At 39.9% G+C, this 13,088-nt stretch overlaps 2 protein-coding genes across 2 annotated transcripts in view; both read right to left on the reverse strand.

Moving 5' to 3' along the window:
- Nucleotides 1-13,088, reverse strand: part of EPB41L5 (erythrocyte membrane protein band 4.1 like 5) — a 188,427-nt gene that overhangs the window by 158,953 nt on the left and 16,386 nt on the right. Inside the window, exon 3 of the mRNA XM_075530240.1 lies at nucleotides 5,304-5,408. Within this exon, the coding sequence (XP_075386355.1) occupies nucleotides 5,304-5,408 (105 nt within the window). The remainder of the gene's footprint in view (nucleotides 1-5,303; nucleotides 5,409-13,088) is intronic.
- LOC142424354 (dolichyl-diphosphooligosaccharide--protein glycosyltransferase subunit 4) lies at nucleotides 9,079-9,507 on the reverse strand. Its single transcript, XM_075529511.1, has one exon. The coding sequence runs from the start codon at nucleotides 9,454-9,456 to the stop codon at nucleotides 9,343-9,345; it is 114 nt and encodes a 37-aa protein (XP_075385626.1). The 5' UTR covers nucleotides 9,457-9,507; the 3' UTR covers nucleotides 9,079-9,342.

Raw genomic sequence — 13,088 nt, forward strand, 5'->3', positions numbered from 1 at the left:
TTCACAGTTGTGTCTTACAAATTTAACATTTGTAGCAACTCTGAATTAAGCATGTCTATGAGCACCATTTCCCAACAGCATGTGCTCACTGTGTGTCCACCATATTTTGGTCATTTCATTCTGCTTCAAACTTTTTCATAATACTACTGCAACTTAACAGACAACCGCTTAGGGCACAGAATACCTTCTTTAAGTGCTAGGACACCAAAAACCTCATGGGACTTGCTTTATTGCAAGTTTCTTTATTATAATGAGCTAAAACCAAATTCACACACTCTCCAAGGTATACTTGTATTTTAAAATCTTTATTCTACCTGTAGGTAATAACGTCTAGTATTGTGCTCTCCTTAAAAAGACCCAAAATTCAGACAAAGCACATTTTAAAGTGAGCTCCAGGGGTGGGGGAGTTTGAGTGGCATTCTTCTGGGAAAGATCTGAGTCCATGTTTGCATATTCTTGAGTCTGTTTTCGCTCATCTCCTCCACATTCCAATCGCAAGGACTGGAGAATTCAGCGCACAGAGACAGACACTGATAATATTTTCCTTGAACCAAAGTCATTAAGAGTTCATTGTAAGTTATATTAAAAGATAAAAAGATGGAGGGCCTTTATATATATAGGTACTGAGATGCTTGATGTGAAAAGTAGGATGTTTCTCTTCCTTCCCTTCTAATTTCCCACTTTCGGAGTCCAGTTAATCACTGAAGACATGAAAGCACAAAGGGGCTTCAAAGAGTTGGTGGAAATTCCATCTTTACACTAATTTTGTGAAAAGCCACATTTCATTTCAACTTAATGATCTGGGAACAGAAGAGGAAATACTTAACTGGTGTGTTAAAGCACAAATAACATAGTAACAAACACAGCTAAACCAAAGAATTGCCAAGGGAGCTCGGATGATAAGACAGTAACTAACATACACCCTCGCACAGGGCTCTACAACCAAACAGGGTAAAAATAACTCTAAATTAATGACCCCTCCTCCTAACCACCTACATTGCTCCATTAGAGAAATGCACCACTTCTTTTCACAGAGCAGAGTTTAAGGCAGAGGAATGTTAACCGTCATTCAAAACAATTCCCTCTGTGAAAAAGATGTCTTCTGTGCGGTAGGAGGCAGAGAAACCAAACTCGATGTATCGCCATTGATCGATGCAGACTCATCGTGACTACCAGACAGAGCAGGACGGCCCCTGTGGCTCTCTGCTACTATAAATCTTTACAAGAGTGGAAAGCCATATCTTTTCCCCAAGCTGTGGCTGGTGGTTTTAAAAGTTAGCAGCCAACTTATAACCCACTACGCTACTGGGTAGCTATTGGGATACTAGATTTCTGGCAATGGTACAACCAGAATGAAATGAATGAAATGATAACACAGTGTGAAAAATGTAACCCAGGTCACAAGATAATGTGTGTAGAAAGAGAAAAAAAAAGTGTTTTTGTAGAAACTTTTAAATGGGAACCTAATTTTCTCTGTAACTTTTCACCTTAAACACAATAAGAAAAATAAAATACTAAGAAAAATGATGCAAATATATTGCTGTAATCTAGCTGAAGGCACTGCAATTTGACCTAGATAACATTATACATTCTTTATTTTAACTCTATTAAAACACATTCCAATTAAACATTTAAATCAGGCATCAGATGCTAAAATCGAAGTATAATATCTAGCATGACCCCGCCCACCACTGCTGTGCCACTTTCTCTTTCTTATTCTTAGTTCTTCCACCTTCCATGCCTCGCCACATTTTTCATGTTCTTCCTGATCCCACACCAAAAAGAAAGCTCTCCTCCCAGCCCCTCCCTGGCCTGCTCCCACACAGCAAGTACTGTCTCCACACAGCTGTGTTTGGGGGATTTCCTCGGAACGGCATTTTCTTTCCTCCTCTGAGCTTTCCCCCTGACCCTCTTCTCTCTGTTATCCTTCCTCTCTGCCCCACACTTTTTTCTCTCTATTTTCGTGTCCCCCAGAGCAGGCCTCATTTTGGCAGGCCAGGCCCACCGCTCCATAAGCCAGGTGTGAGCACTCTCCTGGAGTTCCCGGCACTTATGCCAATTGACTGTTCTTTTTTTCTCTCTCTCCAGTTCTGCCCTCCTCCACGTCCCCCTTGTTTTTCTCTTTTGGTTAATTTTCTTCCCCCACTCTACATTTTTTATTGAGAACACAAAGTGGGTGCCCCACCTGCATCCCACCATGGTCAGTAACATCTGCCCTGACACGCCACGTTTGCAAGTACACGTTCCTAGACTGAGCACTGTATTTCTGCTGCAACTCCTACGGCGACTAGCACTTGCAGAATACTGTGATTTTTTTTTTACATTTCTTCACTCATTTTTCTTTCTTCCTCTGTTTTTCCGTCCCCCCCCCACACACGCTCTACAAAACACTCATAGTTCCCCCCAGTAGATAAGCAGATGCAGTCCTACGCAACTTTACCCATCTTACACCCCACTTACTTGGGCAAGCAGCATCACCCACCCCTGCACTACTGGACTGATAGATGGGAGCCTGCACAACAAGCTGTCAGCAACTCACACCGGCACTCCAATGCCAGCAGACTGACCCAGACGCAGTGGTTGCCAAAGAGCATCGTAGCACATTCACCGTGCTACCCAGCTATATTACAGGAAGACCAAAAACAAGTTATGGTAGCAAATTAACACTCTACTAACAAATTAATTAAAAACACATATTCTCTGAAAGATGAAAAATATCCACTGCCACTGAGCGAACTTTCTCTCATAATGACCCTACAGGACAGAGCAGAACTGCCCCAGTGGGGTTCTGAAGCGACACATCTTCAAGGGAGGAGAAAGTCAACACCTAATAAGGAAGTGCCAATGCACATAGTTCACACTGCAACAAATCTGAACGAGAACTGACAACTCCACAATAAGGGACTTTAATGCGCCACGTCAATGAGGAGCAGAATAATAAAAAACTGGAGGTAAATCCAGAAGAAAGAAATAACCATCAACCAACTTGGCTTCAGAGATGTATACAGCGCACTCCACCCAACAACACAATATATATTTTTTTCCTGGTGCACATTCTCCAAAATGAGTTATATGTTAGGTCACAAAAAGAGCCTCGCTTATTTAAAACATCAAGACACTTCTCAGATCACAATTTCTGTCTGTCATTGTGGATTCTATGCCTGTGGTCTTATTTTGGAGGGAGTTCTTTTACAGGATAAGTTGGGGTTCAGTCCCGACCTCAGCAGGTGTGAACCAAGCCCCTCCCTTTGTTTCCTGGGGCATCTTTAAAACTCCTGTGGTAGAGGGTGGGACTTAGGACATCACCCTGCATTTTCTTAGGGAGTATGGTCAACTAAGAAACAAGCCATGGCTTCAGCAAAGCCGTTCCTCAGTATACGAGCCATCTGTGACATGGAGAAAAATCGCAGGACCATCTGGAAGAGCACATCCACGAGCTGTCTCAAATGGCACCAGGACCAGAGGCACCAGAGACTGTGGCACAGTGACTCAGAGAAGCAGCATCACGAGACTGGTTATGGTGCCTCCTCATCTGGCCCGAGAACACGGAACTATCAGAGTGACGAGCCGGCTAGCTTCCTGGCTCATGAAGGCAAAGGCCATGTGGCTGAGAGACCAAAGATTGGAGAGACACTTGGCTGCTGGCTAAGGAACAGTGTTGCTGTGGACGAATGTATCCTTACTGTTTGCTGATCCTGGCTTCTGGTAACCCATTAACTTCCCCCATAAACCCACTTAGTTGTGAGTATTCAGTGAGGTCTGTGTGGCCACTGCAATGAATTACTGAGCCTGCTTAGACATAGAGTGACATGGGAGGAACCACTTGGTGTCAGAAGAGGCGAAGAAGGATGGAGAGTGGAAGCATGGATGAGTCCTGCCTCATGGCAATACGGGAAGGCAGACAAGGTCAGATGTGTTCACCTCCAGTGTTTATTGTCCTTATAGACTTAGAAATTAACAAGGAGAAAGAATCAAGTACCTAAAAATTGAGTAACACCTTGGTTAAAATCTACTAGACATTAAAAGAAATTTTTTAAATGAAGTTAATTCCTTTAATCAAAGGAGAACAAAAATACACTATGCTAAATGTCTGGAATACAACTACTAAAAAAGTATACTTATACTTCTCTATGTCAAAATCTACTACACAGTCATAGTATCAAAACTGTCTGGTACTACTACCACAACAGGCACAGAGAGCAATGGAACAGAATGGAGAACCCAGGAGTAAATCCATCTACTCATGGACAGGTCATCTTTGACACAGGACTGAGATCTATTAAATAGAAAATAAACAGTCTAACTGGGTAGTCTAATTGGCAAAACTAGATAAACAATTGCAGGAAAAAAAGGCACATGAACCATATATGTCACCGTACCAAAAAAATTAAATCAAAATGGATGAGGAAGAGGGAAAAGACAACTCAAAACAACCAAAGAATGTCTGTGAAATACAAGGGAACTTTAAAACGTTTGTGGGAAATGGAGTTATAAGATACTGCAATTTTTTCCCCAGAAATTATGAAACCTCCTTGTATATTATTCCACATTGCAATGACTACATAATGCCTCTCTCTCTCCCAGTATTGCTGCTTTTCTCTCTCCCTCCCCATAATACCACTCTGCTACTATCATTTCCCCGAAAGTAAGACATCCCCAAAAATAAGACCTACTTACAGTTTTGCCTCTCGCTGAAATATAAGACATGCCCCGAAAATAAGACCTCCCGAAAATAAGGTCCCTTGAAGCCACTGTAACTCTGGACTCTGGACCATAGTGGCAAGCTCTGCCATGCAGCTCACTGTTGGCTGCAGCGCGGCCAGAGCAGACAGGAAGTGCAAGGTCTCTTTTAATAAAACAATAAATAATAAATGTGTACCGTATTCTTCTTCATGGAAAAATAAGACATCCCCTGAAAATAAGACCTAGCGCATCTTTGGGAGCAAAAAATTAATATAAGACACTGTCTTATTTTCGGGGAAACGCTATTAATATGCTACTTCCAAAAAGAATTTGCAAATTCAGTTTCTGCCCCAAATACAACAGAGCTTCAAAAAGTTTGTAGAAAATTGGAATTAAAAGATAATGGAATTTTTCTTCAAACTTCTGAAGCCCTTTACACACCATATCGAGATAAAATTTCCTGAAGGAAAATATATGAGTAATAAATAAATATATGGTAATGCTACTCTATGAGCATTGAGTTTGGAGTGATAAGGGCTTACAGAGCTTATCACTTTATATGTCATCTGAAATCTTTCATTTCTGCCCCAATACCACACTTTCAAAAACCAATTACTCACTGCTACTTGTGCTGAATCCATAAATCTCAATCCAAAATAGTCACTTTCGATGAGATCCAGGTGGTACATAATCTGATCAAATAACTCTTGTCCTTTGGCTTTTTTCTGAAATGGCAAGAACATAAATTAATCAATATTAGCTTACAAGATCAGTGAATCAGAACACAAGACGTTATATAGGATATTTTAGAGAGAGCATTACTTGCCATCTCAAAGGTATTGCAAAGCAGATAATAGGAATGATACGGTAGTTGCCAACATGTCACTTTAGGCCAACGGCAATTTGTGCCTATTAAATAACAAATTATACTAGCTAACATTATTTGTGTGAAGTGATATAAATTATTTTCTTGTATTCTCAATTTTTAGTGTCTTTAAAATAGCATACAGTAAAATGAGAAGCTGGTACCAAGGGCTCAAGTAGAAAGAAAATGTTTTGAAAATGAAGGCAACAAATATACAACTGTGCTTGACACAATGGTTGGATGAATGTATTGTGATAAGAACCGTATGCGTCCTTAATAATGTGATTTTTTTTTAAATAGCATACAGTGCAATTGGAATGAGAAAACACACAGAAAACTTCAGGATATTAAAGTACAAATCATGTGGAACTAACAACACTTGCATATAAATTTTACAGCAGAAACAAAAATGGAAGATGAGAATATGGGAGCATGAGCAAACTGTATGATCAATGAAAAGAAACTAATTTACAAATGTCCTCAGCATCTCCTAGATTTCCTTCCCTCCCATTTAGTTCTTCCTCTGTGTGAGTCTTTGCAGACTAAACAAAGACCTCCTATGCTATGCCTGAAACTGTTTTGATCATGCCTTTGGATTAAAATTCAAGGTTCATTAAAAAAAATTAAAGTTCATAAACAAGCGGCCATCTAGCTCAGAAGCAACAAAACCCACATGGAAAAGCATACCAGCCTGTGTGATCACAAGGTGTTGAAGGGATCAAGTATCAGACATCAAAGAACAAAAAATCATATCATTGTGTGCTCACCTTCCCCATATGAACGCTGAAGACAAACGTGTGCATAAGCAAGTGTAGTTAAGAAGGCTGATGGTGCCCGGTTATCAAGAGATATACCGTCTGGGGTCTTAAAGGCTTGAAGGTAAACACGTGGCCATCTAGCCCAGAAGCAACAAAGCCCACATGGAAGAAGTACACCTGCTTGTGTGATCAAAAGGTGTCGAAGGGATCAGGCATCAAAAAACAAAAAATCATATTGTGAATATGGGGGAATACAGACTGGGGACCCAAGACTCATCTGTAGACAACTGGACACCCCCTTACAGAAGGGTCATGGAGAAGAGATGAGCCAGTTAGGGTGCAGTGCAGCATTGATGAAACACACAACTTTCCTCTAGTTCCTAAATGCTTCCCACTCCTCCCTCCAATTATCATGATCCCAATTCTACCTTTAAAAAATCTGGCTAGACCAGAGGATGTGCACTGGAACAGATAGGAACTGGAAACACAGAGAATCCAGGACAGAGGATCCCTTCAGGACCAGTGGTGAGAGTGGCGATACCGGGAGGGTGGAGGGAAGGTGGGGTAGAAAAGGGGAACCAATTACAAGGATCTACATAGAACCTCCTCCCTGGGAGATAGACAACAGAAAAGTGAGTGAAGGGAGACGTTGGGCAGTATAAGATATGATAAAATAATAATTTATAAATTATCGAGGGTTCATGAGGGAGGGGGAAATAGGGAGGGAGAGGAAAAATGAGCTGATACCAAGGGTTCAAGTAGAAAGAAAATGTTTTGAGAATGATGATGGCAACAAATGTACAAATGTGTTTGACACAATGGATATATGTATGGATTGTGATAGTTGTACAAGCCGTCAATAAAATAATTTGAAAAAAATTAAGGTTCAAAGTTATTTTGTTTCACAAAATATTATTTCATAGTGACGCTTCTGAAAAACATGATGTCATTCTGAATCTTGTTCAACTCTAATGTTCTGTGATCCCTCTGGAAACTTTTAACTTCTGTCTCAGATATCCTACATTTCATTGTATGTGTAGGTGTGGCTTTGTCCCGAACTCTACAGAGTGTATTACACGGTTTTTAAATCTAAGATTTATCTCTTTAATGAAATTGACCTTTATTAGTTCCTCAAATATTTCCATGTTTTAAAAAATCCCTACCTGAGCATTGTCATGTCTATTTTTTCTGTTTATCTTTTAACTTTTCTGTCCTATCCATCCTTCTTACCTGAAGAGTTTCTCAATAAGACCTTCCATCTAATTCCTGTATCTTAATTCAGTCTACTTTTATATCTCATCAACTGTGATCACTGTATTAGACTTATCACACCTAATATTTCTGTTAAATTCTTTTCAAGTTTTTTTTTAAGATTTTGTGCTTTTGTATTGCTAATATTTACCCTTAACATTCCGGAAATGTGTCTGTAATGTTTCCATTGCCTTTGCTTCTAATGCGATGTGTAATAATTCCCTATGTCTCATGACTCAACTTTCCAGGTATTTGTATTCATCTGTCACTGTATTTCAGCCATGTTCTTTTGGGACTAAGAGGTAGTTTCTCTGCAGAATATATTGAGAAGACTATCAGACCCTCGTCTACATCAGCTTTGCTTAGCTCTGAGAATATGAAGAGGGGTGGAGAAGGTGGAGGGGGATCCTAGGGAGGAAAGCCTAAAGCACCAGAAAGCCACTGTTAATCCCTTCTCATGCAACCAGCAACTGCTCAGATCAGATCTGAAGTCCTGACTCTGGAAAGATGCAGCACTTAGGGAGAAGGAAAAATGCCACTGAACGGAAGGCATTCCTTTGAGCAGGAATCCACTTGACAACAACAAGAAGCAGGACAGTGCAGTTAGGCAAGGCAAGTTAAGGGAAGAATGTGAATTCCAGAACACTGCATCGTGCTCATGAGGACAGACTATGTGGCAGGTGTTTACACAGAATCAAGCAATACTGCATGGTTTAAAAACAGGAAAGATGTACATCAGGATTGTATATCCTTTCATTTTATTTATTCAATATGTATGCTGAACAAATAATCTGAGAAGCTGAACTACAAGAAGAACACAGCATCAGGATTAGAACCCCCAAATCAAACCCAACTGCTACTGAGTCATTTCCAACTCCTAGCTGCTGGTAGTTTCCAAACTGCCCACCTTGCTGCTAGCAGCTCATGGTGGGAGGGGGCGGGGACACTCCTCTCTGGATTGGAGAGAAAGATTCAGTAACAAACTAAACAACCTTGCTTGCTAAAAGTGAAAAGGACTTGAAGCATTTAACTAATATAGACAGATTATGCCTCAACACAAAGGAAACAAAAATCCTCAAAACCGGACCGATGAATATCATTATAAACAGAAAAGACTGAAGTGTCAGAGATTTCATCTTACTTGGAGCCACAGAAGCAGCCGTCAATAAGTCTAATAATATATTGCACGGGGGAAATCTGCCGCAAAAGATCTCTTTAAAATGATAAAAAGCAAAGATGTGGCCTTGAGGACAAGCCATGATATTTTCAGTCACCTCATATGCATGTAAAAGCTGAATTATGAATAAAGAAAATTAAAAAGAATTGATGTCTCTGAATTATGATATTGGCAAAATATATTGAATTATACCATGAAATGCTAAAAAAAAAAAAAAAGCAAATCTGTCTTGTAAAAATAGTCACATGCTCCTTAGAAGCTAAAATCAAGGACAAAGGAAAGAGTGGTCAGTCATGTGAAAGAAATTTCCAAAAGACCATGAAAACAAATAAAATATATATATGTTTTTTTATATATCTATATTTTTATATTGGGGGGTACAAAAGCCAGCAGCCCCTATAGTGGGCCCTATTCAGTGGCAGCTTCTTGTTGCACAGGGTTAAGGAAGACTTTGAGGAAATAAAAGTTGTTTGGAAAGCTCCAGGCATAGTTGCTTTGTATGTTGTGATGGGTAGAAGGGATGAAGTGAAGGGTGAGGGCAGGCCCTCACACCCTCCATCTTGCATCAGACTAGGTCCTGGAACCCTGGGGCTGAGAAAGCACCACTCTCAGTCCTGCTTCTTGGGATTGTTGACGGCCACGTAGTGATAGAGAACGACAAGCAAGAAGAGCGACACGCCCAGCATGTTGGCGAAGATGGCGAGCTGCACGTCCGTGATCATCCTGACCAGCCCGGCTTGGCTCCGACGCTCTCAGCGCACAACTCGGCGGTCCACCACAAATAAAATATTTTAATAGACCTTTTTTCTGTCTAACTATTGAAAAGAGAAATACAGACAAGTTGGTCCTGGCAATGAAGAGAAAATCTTTTGATTTTCAATTATACTTACCATAACTAAATCCCTAATAATAAACTTAATAGAAAATAGCAATTATGCTGAAATTGACAATTGGCCATCACAAAAGGAACACAAAGTGTTTCCATAGTAAAGCAGGCAGCCACAGAATCTCCTGCTGTATACACTTGTCTGGTATCACACTTCAGTGTTTCCTTGTTAGCTCCTTTCAAGCACCTGTCTAGAATTAATTTCATATTCCATCAATTTCTGTATTTGCTTCCAAGGCCAACAGAGAAGGATGTTTGGAGTCTCCAGACTGGGCTTCTACCAGATGGCTCCTCAGAACAAAAGGCTTTTCAAGGTTTTATTTAGTGATCCTGAATAGAGGTCAATTCAAGGGCAACCTACAATGAACAAAGACACTTGCAGGTTCACAAGATTAACAATGCTCAGGCTAATGAAAATCTGACCCCCCAAAGAGAATCTCTTAAAACGTCTTAATCTGCTTGTCAAAGATAGCAGGAATATTTTTAAATTGCAGCTGGAGTCTGGTCAGGAAGAACTAAGCTATTTCATGACATGACATCACAGACAAGTGACATTAACTATAGTATCCTGGGTACAGATTCTGACCCAAACCAAATGTAATATTGCTGACAGGCTGGAAAAGTATTGCCTTGATGAACTGATATGGATATAGACATAGACATATACAAATCTGTTACTATCAACTTTGGGAATGATGTTGCCAATCAATTGGCTTTGTTCCATTCTACATAAACCCAATGCAGGCAAATTAATGAATAATGACCCATTTTGACCAATGAATTATACAACAGAACTTTTTAAAACAGCTTTACTGACATATAATTCACCTATCATACATTTCAATAGCTCAATCGATAAGAGCTGTACAATCGTCACCACAATCATCATCTACAACCATCAGATGTAGAACATTTTCTTCATTCTTGTACTCATCATTACTAGCTCCCCATTCCCCCATACACACACCTTCCTCTACCATATCCCTAAGGAACTGTCAGTTCAGTTACCATCTCTACAGATTTACCTATCCTGGATTTCATAAACAGAAAAACATTAAAAAACAAACAACAATAAACTAACAAGAATAAAGTAAAACAAAAACTTTGCTCAAAAAGGAAGCAGAAATTTATTAAAATAGAACAAATTTAAATGGATCATCATTAAATGCTACATTTTAACCTAACGGCATCTGCAACAATCCACTTTCCAATACATTCTGTGCATTAACAATGATATTCACATCCCTGGTCCATGGTCACAGGGGATTCCCCAGGGGATGTCCCTTCATTTTCTTTCTAACTGAAATGGCTTTAAAATGAGTCTAAAAGGGATCAAATGATAAGGTATGACATTTTACCTGATTACCACAATCAACTGTACAATGTTCTGTCTGATAAGGGCTGTTCATATTCCTCAACTCGACAAGCCTTTAAGACCAAGATGCTATTACTCTTTCTGATAGCCGGGCTCCATCTAGTTTCTTCATCACACTTTGCTATCACAACCTTATCTTTAGTGATCTCTTCATGAGGTCGAGCATCAAGCACGGACGGGTCATAAGAATTATTCTTATACTGGGGTTAGAATTAAGTGCAAGCCCCAAATCCAGAGACTTTTATTGGTTCCTTCATAAAAGAGTTTTTTATGGAAGCAGATTCCCAGGATTTTCTTCAATAGTACCACTAGATGGATTTCAACTAATCAATACTTATTAAGTGCCTACTATAATATGCCAAAGATTTCTGGTGGTGTAGTGGGTTACATGTTGAGCTGCTAACCACAGGTCAGTGTGGTTCAAAGCCACCAGTCACTCAACAGGAGAAAAGATTGTGCACCCATAAAGATTTACAGGCTGGGAAACCCGGGTGGGGGTGGGGGGCGCGCGCACATGGGGGCTGGCAGTCCTGCCCTGTATTATAGGATTGCTATGTGTTGTAATCAACTCAAAGATAGTGGGTTTGGTTTTGAGTTTATGTGCAACAGATTATAAGAAGTTGGGACAAATGACTGTCCCCAATAATTCCTTTAACACTCTACAATCTTCCACACGTGTCCCACTGATTCCAACTCACTCTCTACTCACTCTGGCCTATGAGAACCCAGTACCCTTTGATGACCTTCAGCACATGATACATACTCCTCTCCAGAGAGTTAAAGTATTTGACTCGTTTCTACTCTCCAATCCTTCCCTCACATCCATGTACCATGCTTTCCTTTGCAATTTCACCATCCGCATTAGCCTGCAGTCCCATCATCTTGTGCCTAGGTTACTGTAGCAGTCGCCTAACATTTTCCCCTTTAGTGAGTCATGCACCCAAACCCATTACTACCGAGTTGATCCCAACCCATATATTCCTGAGGATCGGCTGTTGGGTTTGAATCGCTGACTTTGAAGTGACAGTCCAACCCTACAGCAAGGTATAAATTACTTCTGCAGCCCCCTCAGTTACAAGTATAGTATTCTAAACATGACTGCCTAGTACACTCTGAATAAAAATCCCCCCCCAAATATCCTCAGTAGCTATTTACATAAAATTTTCAACAGCCTCCACATTGTTATGCTATGGAATCAGCCCCAACTCAGCAAATGTTCAAACGAACAAAATTCAGCCAGTCCTCCTATGCCATCTTTAAGATCATGTATTATCCACGGTCTTTGCTGATTTCTCACGGTCATACTTAGTGTTCACTGTCCTTTCAACATGAAAACTTTATCCTAGCCTCTCCCCAGCTACTGCTCTATCTTCATTCCAAACCCACCCCGTTCACACCCACAAGGCCTCTCCCTTCCCACTTCCCTTACTCAAACACCTGCAAATTCCATCTCCCCGTAAACCTGCCTTTTCTAACTGCTGCACAAACAGAAAGTGCTCGTGTGAAAAAAGCCAAGAGTGGAAGACAAAGGTACAAACCAATCAATAAAATGCTAATGAAGAAGAGAGACAGGTAGGTCAAGTGAGATATTATAGAAAAGGTACACTAAAAAAGCTTGATCTAAAAACTGCTTAATCAAGCAGTTGTTCATTCAACAATTAAGTTATTGTAAATTACATACAAACCAAGTCAGACTTGGTTCACATGGTTCTTTCACCATCAAAGCTTCATCCTAGTGACAACCAGCCTCTCCTCAGCTCCGGCTTTAGAGTCTACGTTACCTATAAAACCAAGGACGATATGTAGAAATCTAAAATCAGGAGTTCAGTATCAAATTCAGATCTATCCAAAATTGGTATTATATAAGATATTCTAAAACAAGTTTCAAGCATACTCCTTAGAGGACAATGTAAATTACAGAAAAAATGAGATACATAGTATAATATAACTCAATGTATAAGTGAAAAATATTTAAATGTATAACTATATACTGTTTAGATAAGTTAAAGTCTCTAACATTTACACCAGCTAAACAGGATATAAAGACACATTATCTCTTGGTTAATTAACCTCATACTTCATTGTTAATTTAA

This window comes from Tenrec ecaudatus, chromosome 13, assembly GCF_050624435.1.
Source record: "Tenrec ecaudatus isolate mTenEca1 chromosome 13, mTenEca1.hap1, whole genome shotgun sequence".
In the NCBI taxonomy this organism is placed as follows: Eukaryota; Metazoa; Chordata; class Mammalia; order Afrosoricida; family Tenrecidae; genus Tenrec; species Tenrec ecaudatus.